The sequence below is a fragment of the Odocoileus virginianus genome, chromosome 29, assembly GCF_023699985.2.
Source record: "Odocoileus virginianus isolate 20LAN1187 ecotype Illinois chromosome 29, Ovbor_1.2, whole genome shotgun sequence".
In the NCBI taxonomy this organism is placed as follows: Eukaryota; Metazoa; Chordata; class Mammalia; order Artiodactyla; family Cervidae; genus Odocoileus; species Odocoileus virginianus.
The window spans coordinates 31,809,659-31,831,688 of record NC_069702.1 but is presented as its reverse complement, the minus strand read 5'-3'; the positions used below and the strand labels follow the sequence as shown (position 1 = coordinate 31,831,688).

At 36.0% G+C, this 22,030-nt stretch overlaps 2 protein-coding genes across 4 annotated transcripts in view; one reads left to right on the top strand and one right to left on the bottom strand.

Moving 5' to 3' along the window:
* The window catches only part of STAP1 (signal transducing adaptor family member 1), a 36,698-nt gene extending 29,392 nt beyond the window's left edge, over nucleotides 1-7,306 (top strand). Inside the window, exons 10-11 of one of the 3 annotated variants that reach the window (XR_011484605.1) lie at nucleotides 405-495; nucleotides 6,826-7,306. The gene's annotated coding sequence lies outside the window, so the exon portion shown is untranslated. Of the gene's footprint in view, nucleotides 1-404 lie in introns of all 3 variants that reach the window. The other 2 variants (XR_011484604.1, XR_011484603.1) reach the window with 2 other exon arrangements.
* A 672-nt stretch (nucleotides 7,307-7,978) lies between these two features.
* UBA6 (ubiquitin like modifier activating enzyme 6) overlaps nucleotides 7,979-22,030 on the bottom strand; it is a 90,975-nt gene continuing 76,923 nt past the window's right edge. The window contains exons 27-33 of the mRNA XM_020913953.2: nucleotides 20,875-20,946; nucleotides 17,090-17,207; nucleotides 15,295-15,488; nucleotides 14,418-14,545; nucleotides 11,996-12,083; nucleotides 11,667-11,761; nucleotides 7,979-10,274 (exon numbers count right to left, since the gene is read on the bottom strand). Coding sequence (XP_020769612.2) covers nucleotides 10,124-10,274; nucleotides 11,667-11,761; nucleotides 11,996-12,083; nucleotides 14,418-14,545; nucleotides 15,295-15,488; nucleotides 17,090-17,207; nucleotides 20,875-20,946 — 846 coding nt within the window. The 3' untranslated portion in view covers nucleotides 7,979-10,123. The remainder of the gene's footprint in view (nucleotides 10,275-11,666; nucleotides 11,762-11,995; nucleotides 12,084-14,417; nucleotides 14,546-15,294; nucleotides 15,489-17,089; nucleotides 17,208-20,874; nucleotides 20,947-22,030) is intronic.

The following is a 22,030-nucleotide window of genomic DNA, read 5'->3' as shown; positions in this document are numbered from 1 at the left end:
CAGTTCAGCATTTTTCCAAAATGTCATATAAATGGTACCACAGTCCAGAATCTTCTAGGACTTATTTCTTTCACTCATTTAATGTCTAGATTCAACCAAGTGTTGTATATTATAGTTCACTCTGCTTTATTTATATACTATCATTTATATAGAATAGTATATAAATACTGGGGAAAATTTCACTGTAGCGAAGTACCAGTTTGTTTACCCATTGACCAACTTAAACATATTAGGGTCATTTCCAGTTCTGGGCAATTATTAAGCTACATAAATATTTGTACACAGATTTTTGTGTGAACTTAAGTCTTTATTTCACTTTGGAAAAATATCTAGGAATGAAATTACTGGGTCAAATGATACATGTATGTCTAACTTTATAAGAAACTGTAAAACTCTTTTCACAGGTGGTCTTACCTTTATACACCTCTACAATGTCTGAGAGCTCTGGTTGCATCCTTGCCAGCACTTCATCTTATCTTTAAAAAAGTTATTCTAGTAAGTTTGTAGTGGTATCTCTGTGGTTCTAATATGCATTTCCCTAATGATTAATGATGTTGAGTATTTTTTCATGTGCTATTTACCATTCATGTAATCTAATTTGGCAACATATACACTTAATTATTTTGACCATATTTTTATTTGGTTGTTTGCTTGTTTTAAGAGCTCTGTTCATATTCTGAATACAAGCCCTTTGTCAGATAAATGATATGCAAATATTTCATTTTGTTTTTCATTCCTTTAAAACCATCTTTTGCAGAGCAGAAGCCCAACTTTTGCTTCTGTGGATTGCACTTTTTTGTGTTATACCTGACACATTTTTGCCTAGCTCAAAATTACAGACTGTTTTCCTTCCAACTAACCTTGGAAGTTGCACAGTTACATATGTTGCCTTCTGTTGTATTACTTGAGGCAGTCATAAATTCTTGTTTCAAAGTAACTGAAAATATTCTGTCTTCTGATGGTTGGTTGCAAGGTTCTAAAAGAAAAGTACGTGAGTGTGGAAGTATCACTGTGGCCATCTTTAGAAATTATCATCTTCCAAAATGTAAATATGATGATTAACTTTAGTCTGACTTAATCTGAATATGCATGTTGCAATACAGAGTTAATCATTAAAAGATAAAAGTCAGTAAATTAGTAAAGAAAAAGATATGTATAACTCACAAAAAGAAAAACCATATTATTTATATTAAGAAAGAATTTAAGGGAAGGAATTGATTAAATAGATTTTGTGAGAATTAAAAATGTCAGCAATGGACACAACTAAGGGGAAGAGGACAGGATTATTAGAACCTGGAAATCTAGAAGAGATAACCCTGAAGAGAGGAAGAAAAAAGGTGGAGCCTGGGAACCAACCACAACTACTGGAAGAAAAGCCATTACTGAGGTGATAAACTGATGACCAGGAACCAAATGCCAATAGTCAAAGTCTCTTCTCCCTTTCTCCAGCTTTCCAGTCTCCTTCTAGTGCCCCCTATTTGTGGAACCTAAGCAAAGCAAGATGATGAAGGACAAATAGGGTTTGCAAAGTTCCACAATACAAAAGGATATCTAGAGAGACAACTGTTTAATACCTGGCATACACAGAAATTTAAAAAGTAAACAAATTTTAAACAGCAATAGAGAACAAGCTAGACAAAAAATAAATCCCCCCAAAATAAAATGTCAGAAATAATTTAGTCATTATATTAAATGTAAGTAGCCCTTAGTGTTCCACTTTAAAGAGGAAGAATATCAAGTTGGATTATCCACACTCTATGCTGGAAATAAACACTCTCCTAAAAAACCTAAGAGCTGAAGAGGAACAACCCCTAATGAAAATTTTGAACTAAAGTGGGCTGAGTAATTTGGATTAACATTCTCACTTGAGAATATTTAGGAAAGTTGGACAAAATGTATTTGAAAAAGTTTTGGATATCAGAAAGCTAAGTTAGTGAGTAATTATCAGGCTAATATCTGGGAGAAAATAGAAATTCATAAAGGAAATGAATGCTTCATCTGTGAGCACTTGTACCCTGGAAGCTTTTGTAGATTTTTAAAAGGTCACTGAGAAGCCGAGCAAAGCTAAAACATTCAAAGGATTCAAAGGTAGAACGTAGTACCAGCAAAGAGGTGGCGGCTCTGGCTCTGGTAACCCCAGTCCACAATAGCAAGTCTGAGGAATTTCTGAACTAAGGATTAACAGGAAGTAAGGGTACTAGTACAGTCAGGTCAGCTCTGAGTCACATGGATGACCCAGAAAAATCCCAGTTTCTGAAATTGTGTCAAAAAGATCCTGAACTACTGGTGCCTAAAAAAGTGCTTACCAGAGCATATGAAAAGTCTTATGGAAGATGAACATATCATGTTAGGAATCAAACTGCAGTTGATCTTTGAACAACATGGGAATTAGGCACCAACCCACTGCACAGCTGAAAATCTGCCTATGAGTTTAGAGTCTGTCCTCTGTAACTGAGGTTCCATTTCCATGGATCGTAAGATACTGCAGTATGTATTTAGTGGAGGGACTAAACAGTCTCTTGATGGGGGTGAAAGAGGAAAGTGAAAAAGCTGGCTTAAAAGTCAACATTCAAAAAACTAAGATCATAGCACCCAGTTCCATCACTTCATGGCAAATAGATGGGGAAAAAGTGGAAATGGTGAAAAATTTTATTATCTTGGGACCAAAATCACTGCAGACAGTGACTGCAGCCATGAAATTAAAAGAAGTTTGCTCCTTGGAAGAAAAGCTATGAAAAACCTAGACAGTGTATTAAAAGGCAGAAACATCACCTTGCCAATAAAGATCCGTATAGTCAAAGCTATGGCTTTTCCAGTAGTCATGTATGGATGTGAGAGGGGGACCATAAAGAAGGCTGAGTGCTGAAGAATTCATGCTTTTGAATTGTGGTGCTGGAGAAGACTCTTGAGAGCCCCTTGGACAGCAAGGAGATCAAATCAGTCAATCCTAAAGGAAATCAACCCTAAGTATTCATTGGAAGGACTGATGCTGAATCTTCAACACTTTGGCCACCTGATGTGATGAGCTGACTCACTGGAAAAGACTCTGATGCTGGGAAAGATTGAGGGCAGGCGGAGCTGGTGCAACAGAGGATGAGTTAGTTGGATGGCATCACCGACTCAATGGATCCAAGTCTGAGCAAACTCCGGGAGTCAGTGAAGGACAGGGAAGCCTGGTCTGCTGCAGTCTGCATGCTGAGTTGCTTCAGTTGTGTCCAACTCTGTGCAACCCTATGGACTCAGCCCACCAGGCTCCTCTGGCCATGGGATTCTTCAGGCAAGAATAATGGAGTGGGTTGCCATGCCCTTCTCCAGGGGATCTTCCTGACCCAGGGATTGAACCTGGGTCTCCTGCATTGTAGGCGGATTCTTTACCATCCAAGCCACTGGAGAAGCCCATGCTGCAGTCTATGCAGCAGCAAGACATGACTTAGCAACTGAACAACAACAAGACATATTTAGTGAAAAAATCTGCACGTAAGTGGGCCCATTCAGATCAAAATTGTGTTGTTCAAGTTTGTCTACAAGTAGGTCTTCAAATATAATACTGGCATAAAGGTAAAGATAACCACACATACAAGAACACAAGATAATGAGAATTAGCAGAAACAAATAAACATAGAGCACCCAGGAGAGCTTCAGATTTGGGAATTATTTAAACAGACTATTAAATAATAATGCTTTTCATGTCCAGTTAGATGAAAGATATAAAATTTCAGCAGGGCAATTAGAAACTGTGATGTGATAGGTTTGCATATTTGAGATTAGAAATTTGAGAACTAAAAATACAAAGGGCTAAAAAATAAGCAATAAGCATTACAAAACATAAGTCAGGAAGATTTGTTCCACCAAGTATCAAAAATAATAGCTATAGTGATGGAAACAGTATACCAGCACAGGGATAGAAAATGAATAAAAAATACAGCAAGATATGTATACATATACGGATATGACACATGACTTTGCTGGCACTGCAGAAAAGAACAGACTTCAGTAAATGGTGATGAGGTACTGCCTAGGATATAGAAAAGTAATCCCTCGTGCATTAAAAACTTAAAAGTATGGAAGTCAAAATGAAAGCTTTAGAAGATAATACAAAGGAATATCTTTTGACTTTGTGGCTTCAGAGAACAATTTTTAAAAATTCACAAAAAAACTAACCTTAGACAAAAAATTTGATACTTTTCAGTAAATAACCATTAAAAAATTCTTTCTATCAAAAAACATCATAAGAGAGGGAAAGGCAAGCCAGAGTGGGAAGAAATATTTGCAGTTATATAGCCAACTAAGAGATGGGAATTCCAGACCACCTGACCTGCCTTTTGAGAAATCTGTATGCAGGAAGCAACAGTTAGAGCTGGACATGGAACAACAGATTGGTTCCAAATAGGGAAAGAAGTACATCAAGGCTGTATATTGTCACCCTGCTTATTTAACTTACATGCAGACTACATCATAAGAAACACTGGGCTGGATGAAGCACAAGCTGGAATCAAGATTGCTGGGAGAAAGATCAATAACCTCAGACATGCAGATGACACCACCCTTATGGCAGAAAGTGAAGAAGAACTAAAGAGCCTCTTGATGAAGGTGAAAGAGGAGAGTGGAAAAAGTTGGCTTAAAGCTCAACATTCAGAAAACTAAGATCATGGTATCTGGTCCCATCACTTCATGGCAAATAGATGGGGAAACAGGCAGACTTTTATTTTTGGGGGCTCCAAAAATCACTGCAGATGGTGCCTGCAGCCATGAAATTAAAAGATGCTTGCTCCTTGGAAAAAAATATGGCCAACCTAGACAGCACATTAAAAAGCAGAGACATTACTTTGCCAACAACGGTCCATCTAGTCAAGGCTATGGTTTTTCCAGTGGTCATGTATGGATATGAGAGTTGGACTATCAAGAAAGCAGAGCGCTGAATTGATGCTTTTGAACTGTGGTGTTAGAGAAGACTTCTGAGTCTCTTGAACTGCAAGCAGATCCAACCAGTCCATCCTGAAGGAGATCACTCCTGAGTGTTCATTGGAAGGACTGATGTTGAAGCTGAAACTCCAGTACTTTGGCCACCTGATGCGAAGAACTGATTCACTGGAAAAGACCTTGATGCTGGGAAAAACTGAAGGCGGGAGAAGCGAATGACAGAGGATGAGATGGCTGGATGGCATCAACCACTTGATGGGACATGAGTTTTGGTAAACTCTGGGAGTTGGTGATGGACAGGGAGGCCTGGCGTGATGCAGTCCATGGGGTTGCAAAGAGTCAGACACAACTGAGCAACTGAAGTGAACTAAGCCAACTAAGAACAGGATTTATAATGCTCTTTAATAAATCAAAGAAGAAAAAAATCTGCCAACACAAGTGAAAAACTGGGCAAAAGAATTTAAAAGTCACTTCGTAAAAAAGAAAGAGTGGCCAGCAAACATATAAAAATGTACTTAATTTCATGAGTAACTAGGGAAATGCAGAGTAAAACTTCAATGAGATACAACTGCACATCTAAAAGACTGGCAAAATTAAAAAAAAAAAAAAAAAAAAAAAAACCTGTTAACACCAGAGTTGAGCAAAGAGGAAAAGCAAGACATCTCTGTTGCTCAGGGGAAACTTTAATCTCATAAAATTTAAGACGTAAATATTCAGTGATCAAGGACCATTCCTAGGCATACATAGCTGAGTTGCACTAGGTGAAGGGATAGACTACCCACTCCAATATTCTTGGGCTTCCCTAGTGGCTCAGATGATAAAGAATCTGCCTACAAGGCAGGAGATCTGGGTTCGAACCCTGGGCTGGGAAGATACCCTAGAGAAGGGAATGGCAACCGACTCCAGTATTCTTGCCTAGGTAATTCCATGGACAGAGGAGCCTGGCGGGCTACAGTCCATAGAGTCACAAAGAGTTGGACATCACTGAGAGACTTTCACACATAAAATAATGTTCACTGTGCAACTGTGATCGTCCTTCCCTCAAAACCCACTGTCCACAGTCAACAGAATGAATAAAGTGTTACATTAATGCAAAGGTAAATTATACATCAATGATGATGAAAGAAGTTGTTACAAGCAACAACATGGATGAATCCTATGTTGAATGAAAGAAGAATCCCATCTTGAAGGAAAATATAGTATAATTCTATTTACATAAAATTAAAAAACCATCAAAAGTAAACAGTATTGTTTAGGTACAAACATAGGAGTTAACATTACAAATAAAAACAAAGACACAGTTATCACAAAAGGTAGAATAGTGCTAATTGCTAGAGGGTTATGTGTGGGGAAGCTGGCTGTGATTGGGAAGGGACTATAAGGGGAGTTTCTGGGCTGCTGTCAATGTTGTATTGATTTGAGAGCTTGTTATACAACTAGTTACTTTAAAATTATTTCCAAAATTGTGTATTTGTATTTTATGTACTCTTTTGAATATGTATATACACATAAATGTGTATATATATGAATACATATATATTTCTTAAAGAAAGCTAAGACATGGCAAGAGAAACAAATTATCAACTGGTTTCTTACTGGGACACCCAAGACTGCAACTTCCTGATTTATGTTTTGAATTTGTTATAAGTAAAATAGTTAAAGCAATACCTAATGACTGTATCTATCTGCCATCACTTAATGGCAAATAGATGGGAAACAGTGGAAACAGTGGCTGACTTTATTTTTCCGGGTTCCAAAATCACTGCAGATGGTGACTGCAGCCATGAAATTAAAAGACGCTTATTCCTTGGGAGGAAAGTTATGACCAACCTAGACAGCATATTAAAAAGCAGAGACATTACTTTGCCAACAAAGGTCCGTCTAATCAAGCTATGGTTTTTCCAGTACTCATCTATGGATGTGAGAGTTGGACTATAAAGAAAGCTGAGCACCGAAGAATTGATGCTTTTGAACTGTGGTGTTGGAGAAGACTCTTGAGAGTCCCTTGGACTGCAAGGAGATCCAACCAGTCCATCCTAAAGGAGATCAGTCCTGGGTGTTCTTTGGAAGGACTGATGCTGAAGCTGAAACTCCAATACTGTGGCCACCTGATGCGAAGAGCTAACTCATTTGAAGACCCTGATGATGGGAAAGATTGAGGGCAGGAGGAGAAGGGGACGACAGAGGATGAGATGATTAGATGGCATCACCGACTCAATGGACATGGGTTTGGATAGACTCTGGGAGTTAGTGATGGACAGGGAGTCCTGGCATGCTGCAGTTCATGGGGTCACAAAGAGTCGGACACGACTGAGCGAATGAACTGAACTGAATGACTGTATTCTAAATAGTTATGTATTTAGTCATAATAAAATTTCTCATACTATTCGCTGCAGTTGAAAGGTATTAGGTAAAGAGATTTTTCTCCTCCCTCAAGATCTCATTTTACAATTATAAAATAGTGGACTCTAAACACTGCTGACATTTTTTTATGCCTTGTAAAGGTACACATCTATATCCAAGTTCTACCTTTGGGACAATTTAGAGGAACTTATAGATTAGTAGGGCTTCCCTGATGGCTCAGAGTTTAAAGCATCTGCCTCCAATCAGGGACACCTGGGTTCGATCCCTGGGTCGGGAAGATCCCCTAGAGAAGGAAATGGTAGCCCACTCCAGTATTCTTGCCTGGACAATCCCATGGACGGAGGAGCTTGGTAGGCTACAGTTCACAGTGTCGCAAAGAGTTGGACACGACTGAGCGACTTCACTTTGACTATAGATTAGTAACCTACTGCTCTGAACTCTAAAAAGTAATGAATGGGCTTTAGAAATCCCCAACGAACAGTCTGGGATTTACCAGATCTTAACCCTTAATTGTTTTAACAGAATTTCCAGGAGCCAAAAGCACTTGGAAGTAATGTCCCTCCACATCCAGTGAGTGCTGTATCTCCATGACTGCACAACTTGAAAACTAGGAAACACCAAAGCAATACAACTCACAAAATGAATAGTAAAACTGGAATCTCCAGAGTCAACTTCAGAACAGGATTTACAAAGATAATGTCAAATTTCTTCATTTATTTTTAATAAGTAAAAAATCACTCAGTGGTACTGTACAAAATCAAATCATTAATTTTTGCACCTGGTATTTCAATCACCAGCAGTGATCTCATGTTACAGAAATAAAACAATGAAAAAAAAATTTTTTTTTTTCCATTAAATTCACGCTGGCTTTCCAGTTTTAGCAGAACTAAATAGAAGAAATAAATGGCAATACTTTTACCCCATAGGGGGAAAAAAAAGCAATGACAACATGGTTTCACATTTAATCATAAAATGAACTTAATCTTTGTTAATTCTGTTTATATCTGCTAAAGCACTGATCTCCAGAAATAAGAATTGATAGCCTGGTTCTGTTCTAAATTTACTTCTGAAGAGATGTAGAGATTTACATAGAATATAAGTAAGATACAAGATCATAGTTGAGAATTATTGAATGGCTACCGAGAAAGTATCAGTTGCTGTCGTAGAGTACAAAACAAAAAAGTGGAACAGACTTCTTATAGGAAAGTTCTTTTATTACTGCTAGCCTCTAATGTTCCAAGCCACAGAGCTTTGATATTCCTGAATTCAATTTTAAATAATATTAATTTAAGCACTGTGTTTGCAATATACATGAAGTGAGAGGGAAGGATATGATGAACCAAAATAAATTGCTTATTTCAAAGGTAGTCAGTTCCTTTACTCATCCTGTCCACTTATCTTTGCCTCCAATGCAGATTACCCTTTAATCATACAAACTCAACCTCCATTCCTAAATATATTTTCCCAATTGGATGATGCTTTCACAAAAGAATGAAACAATATACCTGGTTGACTAAACTATATACAGGTGGAATAAAAGGAAAGTAAAGGAGGGAATAGAATCAAATTGGATTAATACTGATGTGAATCTAGTTTGTAATTTATCAAAGTACTTATTAATGGTCCGAAGAGAAAAACAGGAAAAGCAGCTAGGACGAAATGACGTTCTGTGGTTATGAAATGCCAATTGCTTTAGGACACATGATAGCATTGGAAGTAAAAGAAACACTTGCTGTTTTCACTGAGTTTACAGTGTTGAGTATACTTTGTTATTTTAATGAAAGCATTTCTATGAATACCTGCAATAGCTCCTAGCAGAAAACAGAAAGTTTCTATCAATAAAGATCTAAAAAAATACATTTTTATCTTTGTCAACTCCCTTTCTGGGAATGTGTAATTAAATAATACATTTCCCTTTAAAATAAAAAAATTTTTTTCTGTCCATTTCTTCGCTTGAAGAAAAAAAAAAATCAAGACTCAACTAGTGATAATTTTTTAATTTCTACTCTTCACCTACTTCTAAGGACACTCCATTTACAAAACCTTTTAGTCTTATATACTATGACAGGTTTAGAGTTCCAAATAAATAAAATAGCCACATTAAAGGCATATTGATGAATCAAATGACCAACCGTATTTATCTGCTCACATTCGTGGATTCTCTAAGAGGGCTGTCAAGAGTTCACACAGTATTGTTAACAGTTAGTTCTGGTTAACACCTGTCATCATGACTTGTGACACTGATGCCGTCAACAAAGATCCTGATTTTGGAGAGACAGTGATACAGCAAACTCTGGTAAAATGAGCGAGGTAACATTTGTACAGTTCTAAATGTCTACTCTTTATCCACTGCTACTATCCCCCGCTCCACTGATGTTAAATTCAAAGCCTCATCTTGAGAGGTGCAGGGAGCCAAATACTATTTGAAAGAAAAATGGGCCTCAAATACTAAACAACCACAACAATTTATAAAATGAGATTAAACATTTTGGATAATTACATTTGTAACTTTCAATTTCTTGATGTTTTATCTCTTCTAGTCTTGGATACGTAACTTTTCCTAGGTTTCATCCAAAGAAGTTAATACACAGTTTTTTGGTGAGCATTATAAAATGGCATTCCAGTTCAAAGTTGCTTGTGATCACATCCACATATGAAGCACTACACGAGTGTATATACTATGCTTCAAAATGCGTTACAATTCTTCACTGTACTTTCTTTTTTTACTGATGGTTCCCTTAAATTAAGGCTTTATCAAAGAGAAATCCATAGCATTTTGAGCTGACTTTTTTAGTTCCTGAATTAAGTGCATTCTTTCCAAAATCAAGTAGTCTTAAATTTAAGACAACTTCTGTTCATCAGTGTCATGGCTAAAGTAGTATCTTACTGGAGGTCCAGGTAAATCTTCATCTCCATCGGCATCTGGAGCAAAGGACACAGTAAGATCCACATATTTCTTTTCAGCAGAAGGTTTCACAAGTTTATGCATTCTAAGGAAAATAAGCAAGAAATAATTTGGTAAAAATTTATAAAAAATTGTAAAATGAAAGAGTTATTCAAAGATTATGTTGTCCAAAGAATCTGATCTTGTTTAAATTTACTTTTAAATGTAGTAATTCATCTCCTTTCATATAATTAAGGAAATGAATGATTTACCTAACAATTTTTACCTCTGTTGGTAATGATAAAGAATACAGACCATTTATTAAAAAACGCCCCCCCCCCCAAAAAAAACCTCATACCAAAAAACCCCACAATGTAAGCAATGCTTTTAAAAAATGATTATATAGATGGGAAGTACAGATTCCTGTTCTTGTGAATGAAGCTTATATTAGTGGGGGGAGATGATAATATAGTGACTGTTAGTGACAAATGTTATGAGAAAGGGAACAAGTTGAGCAGAATAAAGGGGATTAGGAGTGCTAGGCTGGGAGAGTGGACAGGATATAGTATTAGATGGGGTTCAGAGGGGCCTCTTTAGGAAGTGCAAAGACCCGAGGTGAGAGTTAGTCAAATGGCCATCTCAGAAAGAGTTGTAAGCAAAGGGAAATACCAGAGCAAAGGTCCCATGCTGGAGAATGGATTGTTCAAGGAAAAGTAAGCAGGTAACTGTAACTGGAATATTGTGAGCAAGGACAGAGAAGTATGAAAGGAACTCAGAGGAGTAAGTGGGAACCAGATACTTTAGGGCCATGCAGACCACTGAAAAGACTGGCTGATTTTGCTCCCTCTCTTCCTTTTTATCTCTGCGCAAATGTCAGCTTATCAAATCAAAATATGACAGGCAGAGAGATTACCAAGATTATCCAACATATCAATATACTGTATCAATTTAACACACCTTTATTCTGCTTTATTTTTCCATAGCACTTACCACCATCTGATATTCATGTCTAATAGTTATGCAAACTCCTCAAGAAGGGTAGGGACTTTGCTTCACTCACTGTATCCCTAATGCTCACAAAAGTACCTGGGATATAGCAGGTACTCTTTGAAAAAATGTGTTGAATAAATGAATGACAATAACAATTGGCATTTTTTTTAATACTTTAGTCTCACCAGCCTAATCCTCAGTGCTTACACATAAGAGGTGGATCTGCTTTTACTTAGTATATTGATCAAATCAGGTTTCTAAGCTCATTAGTTTCAAAGCTGACTCAGAACTACAATAAACTCACAAGAATATTGTAATCCTATAAATCTCACTTGGAAGGTAGCCTATGGAACTTGGTACATTCACTGTCTTTACTTCTGTCATTAGATAAGAATAAATCATATATTTTAATCTGAACTTCAATAATCTCTATACTTAATTTTCTAGTGTACATCCAACTTACATTTCAGTTTCTGAGAATCTCTTGCATACAATGTTTTATACTTACGTTAACTTCAATCTTTTTGCATGACCAGGCACTATAGGAACATAGAGCATTTTGACTCCCTGTACCACCATTGTTGGCTCAATTCCATACTTCTCCTAAAAATGAATACCAAAAAGAGTACAATCAGAGCTCCATCGAAATAGAAATGGTATGTGACAATGTTTTACAACCAGTAATAAGAGAGCAAATTAAAAAAATAAATAAATAAAGAGAGAGCAAATTTCTGATAAATAATATTTATAAAAACTTCTAAGAGACATGACTGAACACTAATGAGATCATGTACAAAAACTAACAGACTCAAAGCAACTAATGAATAATTGTCTCACTTTAACTGCATTTATGAAATCCAAGAGGGTGAAATCTTCTTTTCCATGTATAGTCCATCTGTCCCAAATTGTAAATGATATTCCATTTCTGTTGTAGAAAAATATTTAGAACAAAAATATTTACATTTTCTTCCCTTGAGTAATAATAAAAAACCCCCAGAAATCCACTATTTGTAATTTAACTAGATATTAATGTGGGAGTATAAAAAGGAAAATATAACTTAAAATATTCCAAAATTTTACTTCCCCAGTACACTACACAGGTAACCATTTTTATCAGAACCTTGTTATCTTTCTAATCTCATTATAAACCAGTATGTCTTAGCAAGAGAGTTTGGTTTCTCAACAGCTGCATGAGTTTCATTTCACTGTGTGGATGTTTCAGTCTCCTATCATCGGACACTTGAGATGTTCTAATCTTTGGCTATGATAAACAATGCCAGAATGAACATCCTATACATATATCATTTGAGATGAGTGAAACCGTTTATGCAAGTTTGAACCATAGTGCTGTATATGTTTTAATATGGGTCATATTATTTTATATTCTCACCAATAATGTACGAAAGTAAAGCTTTCTCACACTCTTGCCAAGATGGCAATTTTCAAATTTTTTGCTGTTACCAGTTTAAACTGTAAAAACTGAAAGTCCCAGGGAACTGTTCTGCTTTGTCATACAGCTTTTGGAACTAGATGCGTATTCTTATTATCCATTAGTCAGACTCTAGGGGTGGCTTCTAATTCATCTGAGTTAGGCAGACATAGATGAAACCATAAGAAAGTACAATGCTGAAGAGTGTGGCAGATTAATAGTGTGCTGACTATACTATGGCTAGTTTAGTCAGCACTGCTTCACGTCAGATGCATAAGAATGAAACTGGACTCCTATCTTCCACCATACATAAAAATTATCTCGATTATCAGAATGAATTGAACCCCTGAATTAAGACCTAAAACCATAAAATTCCTAGAAGAAACTTTAGGTGGTAAGCACCTTAACACTAGGTTTTGGTGATGATTTTTTAGATTTGACAGCAAAAGTAAAGGCAACAAAATAAAAAATAAACAAGTGGGACTGTATCAAACTCAAAATCCGCACAGGGGAAAAAAAATCAACAAAATGAAAAGGCAACCTACTAAATGGGAGAAGATATTCGCAAATCATATGTCTGATAAGGATTTAATACACAAAATATATAACAAACTCAGACAACTCAACAGCAAAAAATGCATACAATTGAATAACAAAATGGGCAAATGACCTGAACAATTTTCCAGAGCAAACATACAGATGACCAATAGGTAGATAAAAGGATGCTCATTATTACTATCAGAGAAATACAAATCAAAGCCATACTGAGGTATCATCAGACACCTGTTAAGATGGTTATCATCAAAAAAACAAAAGGTTAACAAATGCTGGCAAGGATGTGAAGCAATTCAACCTCTTGTACATTTCTAGTGGGAATGTAAAATGATATAGCCACTATGGAATGCAGATTTAGGTTCTTCAAATAAAAACAGAAATACCATGTGATCTAATCCACTTCTGGGTATTTATCCAAAGAAAATGCCAACACTAACTTGAAAAGGTATCTGTACTCTCATGTTCACCGAAGCATTGTTTATATAATAGGCAAGACATAGAATTAATCTAAGTGTCCATTTTGGAGGAATGGATAAAAGAGTGTGGTGTCATATACAATGAAGTATTATTCAGCCATAAAAAGAATGAAATCCTGCCATTTGCAACAACAGAGATGGACCTTGAAGACATTATACTAAATAAGTCTGACAGAGAAAGACGGATACCTTATCACCTTATGTATATGTGGAATTTAAAACAAACCAACCATCTCTCTTCCCCAGAAAACTCAATCAACTAACTAGACAAAAATCAAAAAACCCATAAGCTGACAGAAACAGAAGCAGGTGGTGAGGGTGAACGAAATGGGTAAAGGGGATCAAGAGGTACAAACTCCTGGTCGTGAGCTAAGTCGTGGATACAAAATGTGCAGCACCGTGACTACAGTTACTAAATAATATTGCACTGCATATCTGAAAACTGCTGAGTGAGTAAACCCTGAATGTTCTCATCAGAAAAAAAATTCTGTAACTATGTTTGATAATGGATGGTGACTGAACTTATTGTGGTAATCATTTCACAACATATACAGGTGTCGAATCATTGTGTGGTACACCTGAAACTAAATTAATGTTGCATGTCAATTATATAATTAAAAAGAAAAAGGAAAAAAATGCTACATGAAGATGGGGTTATGACCTTGTCTTAAAGTGAAAGAAAAGATATGTTTGTGTAGAGAGGAAAAGGAGAGATAAAGATATTGCTTTTCCCTTTTAAAAAGCAAAAAAAAAACTATTTCATTCTCATTATGCAAGAGAAGCAGACCTTCATGCATACCTGATCTCAGTTTTTCTTACTTCAGATGTCTCTGTAAACACTATGATTGGAATGGCTAAGTTAAGAAAACAATTTTTGTAAGCTTCAAATGGATAGTCGCCAGCTACTTTGATCATCTCCAATGCAACCTAGGTAAAAGAAGGTGATCTGATTATTTAAATAGCCTAAAACTAACTATGACTTTAACTGCACTTATATAATTTTCCTGAATTTTTCTCAAACATTTCTGTGTAGAGAATAAAAGTAGTTATTAGACTAGAGTAATAAAGATTTCTGTAAGTCTAATTAATGTGACCATGTCATCTTCCTACTTTGAAAGCAGACACCAACACTCAAGAAATACAGCTGTCTGAAATCATTTAATAATAGGAACAATAACTACATAGCTTCTACGAGTAACAGTACAGTATAGTATAACATTTAGTGTGGTCCTAAAGATTCTAAATTGTTAAGGAGTTGTTAAGGAAAGACTGAATCGAAAGAAATCCAAATCACTATCGAGAACAGCATTTTTTTAAGGCAAAGAACTAAAATATAATATTATCAAAGTGCAAAGTCTAGGCTAGTTCATTTTATTCAAGAAAAATAAAGCACATGGACTGTATGGCGGATACAAAGATGGTTAAGAGGATTATTGCTTGTAAGAAAAATTATACTCTAACTCAATGTAGCTTATTTAAAAATGTTTGCATCATCTGTAAAAGTTCAAAATACAAATTACTGTATTTTCAGAAATACCTTACAATTTTAAATTATAAGGTCAGTAAGTATCCTTCCTTCTCTAAGGTCTCCGAGTGAATGGTTTAGGGGTGGTATAATAGGGGAGACAGGAAAGAAACAATGATATAGCAACATTTTCACAGAATAATAATCTCACCAAGCCAGAAACTGCAGCAGTAGATGTTGCTATAGCAGGTATAATTCTACCTGCTATGCGCTTTGTTTTCAAACGGTCAGCGGGTTCAATACTATACATTTTGGCACGAAGATTTGATGCAGCTGTGATGAAATCTACGTGTCCATTATGATCATCATCTTTTTCAAATGAAAGCACTGCCATCTGAAGGTCACCTGATGATAACAACCAAAAAAACAAAGTTTGCTAGTAAGTAATAAAGGCTTTACTAAGTAAAAGCCACATGGGCTCACTACTGTTGAAGAATCCTTCCTGTGTTTTGTTTAGCTTTGTAAGTAACTGAAAAATACAAAAAAAAAACAAGAAAGAAAAGTCAGAGAACTGAAGTTACTGAAGAACATGAAAATGATGGCTTTAATACCACTAAATTAGAGAAATTTTGATATTAAAAAACTTTTCTAAAAAATATAAAAACAAAGCCATGTACATTTACTATTAAACAGTTTACAATAAAAAAGTCAACACTGGGTACTGTTCAAAAACTGATTCCCTAAGTACTACTCTGAAATATTTTACCTCTGATAACTAAGAATAGAGTCAACCAGTCAAATAAAAATAAATATTTTGGAGGAAGTTTTTTAGATTAATTTGTGGTTCCCCAAATCATTCTGCAGACAGGTATAGCTTGATCTGTGATGAAATGAAAAAGTAAGAAATGGTAATGTTTTTTCTAGAATTCTATTAACTTAGGATATCAACTGTTTATGTGCAAAATAAATAGTTGGCTATAAATCACACAGTTGTGTCCAACTCTTTGCGACCCCATGAACTGTAGCTCGCAGACTCTGTCCATGGGATTCTTCAGGCAAGAACCACTCTCTTCTCCAGGGTAACTTCCCAACACAGGGATTGAACCTGGGTCTCCCACATCGCAGGGAGATTCTTTCACTGTCTGAGCCCACCAGGGATGCCCTAAATAGTTGGCTAATCTAGGCTTTTTTCTTGAATTTTACTGGTCTTTATGTAAAATCCCCAAAGTCTGGAAACTGCTGATTTATGTAGTTAAAGGATGCTGAGGAGGTCTCAAAACATAAGCTAGTACAGATCTGTTTTTCAGTAATTAAAAGTTCAGTTTCCTATATTTAAGATCATTTAGCAATGGTGTACAAAGCTCAGATTTATACTACCTGTGTATAATTATGGAGGCCAAGAAGAAATCTGTCTCTAATCTTTTTATCCTAATTAACTGGGTCTCAGGTTTAGCCCGGCTTCTCTAGTATCTCAGCTGGTAAAGCATCTGCCTGCAATGCAGGAGAGCTGGGTCTGATACCTGGGTTAGGACTTTCCCTGCAGGAGGGCATGGCAACCCACTCCAGTATTCTTGCCTGGAGAATCCCCATGGACAGAGGAGCATGGCGGGCTGCAGTCCATGGAGTTGCAAAGAGTTGGACACGACTGAGCAACTAAGCATGCACGCACACACGCAGGGTTAGTCTCCACAAGGACTCCATTTTTCATTCATTCTGCTAGCGCTAAGTTATAAAGCAAGGACGTAACAGAATCTCAAGGAATAAAGAATCAGAACAACAAAGACAAAGCAGACTTACATATCAGCCTTGAAGGGTAAGGAAATGGTGGAGAAAACTGGCGAATTCAGTTATAGTTCAAGATGAATAGTGACTTTCATATGATTATGAAATCAAGTAATATCATTATTATTACTGTTATTATTTAATTTCACAACCTTCTGAGTGTAGAGTTTAGTGAAAATAAAATATTTTTAGCTCAAAGTATTTTTATAAGGATTTCCCCTTACTTGTGGTAGCTTCATTAGATGAAATAGCCTTTTCTAGTTGGAAAACAGCATTCCTCTCATCTTCACTGCTCACAGGAACATGGTCTGGTTTCCTCGCAGTTTCATCTGTTTGAACAACCTTTGAATATATGTATATGTATTCATTAATGATATCACCTCTTACACAGAGCTTAATTAACATATCTGCTTTTATCAAAGAAGTCATAAAGAGGAAACATTCTATCTAGTTTAATTAGATTATTAACCACTATGGTCCAAAGTATTTTATACTTTATATTGATAAATAATATTATATTATTTACATATTTATTATCTACTGCCTCACACTGACACATAAACTCTATGAGAACAGGAGTTTTTATCTGAGAGAATCTCAATATATCTAAAATAAACCTGCCTAAGTTAAAGATACTTACTGAATACTTTATAAGATCTGAGTTCATGCAAATTTCTTTTAAAATTCCACACTAAAATAAAGTTAATATTAATCAATAGCTTGCAATTCTGAAAAATCAACTTCAAACCAAATTATGTATCTCTAACGAGTGCAAAGTTCTTTTGTGTCTCAAAGAAATTGAAGAAGTCCACAAACCATATAATATGGGCACAAAAAATATTTATTGAATGCTGACAAGAAGTTCTATCCCAAAGAATATGTGTTCCTTCTAGCTGCATGCTTAGGACAGCACATAAAAGTAATCTATCTTTAAGAAATTACTTATTAAAAACAAGGTTAGAGAAGTTTAGATCCGTTCAGTTCAGTCGCTCAGTCATGTCTGACTTTTTATGATCCCATAGACTGCAGCACATCAGGCCTCCCTGTCCATCACCAGCTCCCAGAGCCTACTTAAACCCATGTCCATCAAGTTCATGATGCCACCCAACCATCTCATCCTCTGTCGTCCCCTTCTCCTCTTGCCTTCAATCTTTCCCAGTATTAGGGTCTTTTCTAATGAGTCGGTTCTCCGCATCAGGTGGCCGAAGTATTGGAGTTTCAGGCTCAGCATCAGTCCTTCCAATGAGTATTTGGAACTGATTTCCTTTAGGATTGACTGGTTGGATCTCCCTGCAGTCCAAAGGGCTCTCAATAGTCTTCTCCAACACCAAAGTTCAAAAGCTTCAAGTCTTCAGCACTCAGCTTTCTTTACAGTCCAACTCTCACATCCATACAGGAGTACTGGAAAAACCACAGCTTGATTAGACGGACCTCTGTTGGCAAAGTAATGTCTCTGCTTCTTAATATGCTGTCTAGGTTGGCCATAACTTTTCTTCCAAGAAGCAAGTGTCTTTTAATTTCATGGCTATAGTCACCATCTGCAGTGATTTTGGAGCCCCCCAAAATAAAGTCTGTCACTGTTTCCATTGTTTCCCCATCTACTTGCCATGAAGTGATGGGACTGGGTGCCATGATCTCAGATTTCTGAATATTGAGCTTTAAGCCAACTTTTTTCACTCTTCTCTTTCATCAAGTGGCTCTTTAGTTCTTCACTTTCTGCCATAAGAGTGGTGTCATCTGCATGTCTGAGGTTATGATATTATCCCGGCAATCTTGATTCCAGCTTGTGCTTTTCCAGCCCAGTATTTCCCATGATGTACTCTGCATATAAGTTAAATAAGCAGGGTGACAATATACAGCCTTGATGTACTCCTTTCCCGATTTGGAACCAGTCTGTTGTTTCATGTCTAGTTCTAACTGTTGCTTCTTGACCTGCATACAGATTTCTCAGGAGGCAGGTCAGGTGGTCTGGTATTTCCATCTAAGATTTTTTCACAGTTTGTTGTGATCCACACAGTCAAAGGCTTTGGCATAGTCAATAAAACAAAAGTAGATGTTTTTTTGGAACTCTCTTGCTTTTTTGATGATTCAGCAGATATTGGTAATTTGATATTCTCAAACCAAGAAACTAGCTACATCATTACTAAAATACTACTTCGTTTTTAAAAAGACACATCCAACCCCCATTTTCCATATTAAATATTATAAGTATTTGAGAAATATTAAGGAGTCAAGGAAGCAGTAATTTTTATTTGCTAGAATGTCCAGTTGATATTTTTGGCTGTGGCATCTGTTAACTAGGAGTGCCAGACCCTGAAGCTTTGGGGAAGCTGCTTTAAGGAGTTTTAAGCTAATAAGTCCTGTTAAAATTGTGACTTAACTGCTCAGGATGATATATTACCCCTAAACTTCAATACAGAAAGAAGCAATTCAAGCTAGAAAACACTGAAGAGAGCAGTAAAGACCTGCAAAGTTATTGATGCATATTTCCCTGGCGGCTGTCTAGCAGTTTTGTCCATTAGAAACATAGGCAAGGAATTTTGTTTATCCTTTCTGTACTTTTGTGACTACAAGTCAGGAATATTTCATTCAGAAAGTCCATTTACTTGTACAAAATGAACTACCTACAAGTTTCCTTTTCTCTAAAATAAAAATGCAGAGTGGAAGACTGCAAAACCATTTCCTACTTGAATTCTGCATGGAGGCAGTCATTACTCCACACTTTCCAGTATAGTTAAAGGATAAGGGGAACAGAAGGGTTCTGTTTATTGTTAAGGGTTTACTGTTTATCGTTACTGTTAAGGGTTTTGTGGTTTATTTATTTATTTTTAGAGTGCATACAAAAAGGGATATGATGAACTGAAAAAAATATTTAGTATTTGAAACTTTCCTATTTACCCTGCGTAAATTTCATGTTACACCTTTATTAATACTCCCTGTCTCTCTCTCCTTCCAACATATTTGCCTGGCAAAATTCCAACCCTTGTTAAAATCTTATTCCCAGCTATTCTACAAGAGCATCCAAGCAGCTAAACTGCCTTTTCTCCAGACTCATTTGGTGGAATACATTATTGGAATTAACATTAACTGGATCCTAAGCATTGTCTCAAAATGATACATTTTCTAATTTCTCACTTAGCCCATGGCAATTATTCATATCTTTCTTTTTTCACTCTGCTCAAACATCCTCTATCTTTCCCCCATCACTCAGAGCTATTAATCTTGTTTCTTTTCTTCAACTAAGAAAACAACAATCTTTTTTTCCCCCTCTCATACTCAAAGCAATTCCTTATAAATCCTGTCAGGGCTACAGCAAAATATACACAGAATTCAACCTTTAAAACTTCCCTTACTTCATCCAAATCACTGTCATCTCTTGCCTATAATATCCTAATAGCTTATTTTGCTTCCTCTATCATGTCCCATATAATCCTTCTTAACACAACTGCCAAGGTCCTCCTTTTAAATATGTCAGATTGTACTCTGTGTTTTAAATGTTCAGTTGGCTTATAGCATAATAAAACATAAAGTACTTATCATAACCCTCACTACCTCTCCAATCTCACTGTCTACCACTCTTCTCTTGCATAGTCTCCTCGAGAAAAACTCCAGCCTTCAAAGTCTTTGAAGGCCTTTCTCTCATTTTCTTCCTCTGCTGTTTGCACTGCTTTTCCACCAGATAATAGCATGGCTCACTCCTCATTTCCTTCAGGCTTCTGTTCAGACATAACCATATCAGAGAAGCTGTCTTCTGGCTCACATAAAATGACACCAGCCCCATCACCTTTGTTTCCCTGCTTTGCCTTTTCTTACTAGCTCTTCTGCCCGTAATGCAGTATTACATAATTATTGGCACTTTTAAAAAATAGTCTGTCTTTGGTCCCTTAGAATATAACTCCTACAAGAACAAGAATTTTGTTCATTATGGGCTTTTCCAGGTTTAGAATGAAACTTGACACAAGAAGTAGTTCAATAATTATTTGCTGAATGAATGAACTTGTACACGTACCTTGTCGGACGGTTTGAATTCCTGAATCTTTACTTCGGAAAGAATACTCAACAGGGTATCTGCTGATAAGTCCTGATTTTAAAACAGTAATTTTTATCAGCATATTCTTAAAATTCTGAATTCTACAGCTAAAAACAACCAAAAACGGTACTTTAACATGCTAAAATAGTTGAGTAATTTGTAACTGTTTAGACCACATCTGTGTGTTTGTGACATTTACTTTTATTTCTATAGAAATATCATCCATAAAGGCTGGGAGGTGGGGTGGTGCATGTAAAAAAGAACTTAATAGTCAACATATTAGTTGACCGAAATCTTAGCGTCTTTCCACAAATTCTTAAAAAGTTAGTTTTAGGACTGCTTTTGAGTATCAGAGTGCCCTGAGATCAGGAACTCTCTATTCAGTGTTTTAAAAAGTTCCCTGCAGAAAGCTTTACTCAATATAAACTGACTCAATAAATAAATGAATAAATGAATAAATGGAATTCATACCCTCAGAAGCTGGAAAATATTTACATGGTTCAAGATAAACTTAGATGAATTTAAAGCTATGTATGTTTTCATTATTACGAATCTGCTTAGGAAAAACTGAGACATAGTGCTTTTGAAGTCACCTACAACTCATCACAAATTCACATTTTTCACAAGAAGAATAACTGGATACCATTATCTTTAGCAGACATTTATCGTATATTTTACTGTGTTTTAACCCCAAAAGGGATTAATCTACATTTTTATGTAGATTCAAAAGAGCCAGTGCTAGTTATGAACCTGGCTGATGTTCTCCTATTCAGCGTAGTACCTAAAGTATAACAATTTATTTAGCTCTATTATGCATTTGAGGATGAAGATTCACTAATGCAGACCTCCCTTTCAAATAAAACTGCATTAGATCCTTTATATATTAGTCAATGTCTAAGATAAAAATGTATAAATGATAAAAGTTAAGAAATGTTAATATGGGAGAGCATTTTCAGATCTCCTGAGATGCACATAGGTTAATTTCACAAAATAAGCCAAACAAATGTTAATAAAGAGAACCACTAAGGAATATTTAAAATTTGTTATGATATAGGTCACTTTGGGTTTTCAAAGTAATTATAATAGTTAAAGTTTGTCGGTCACGAACATTTTAAAAATAAAGTTAAGAATTCTT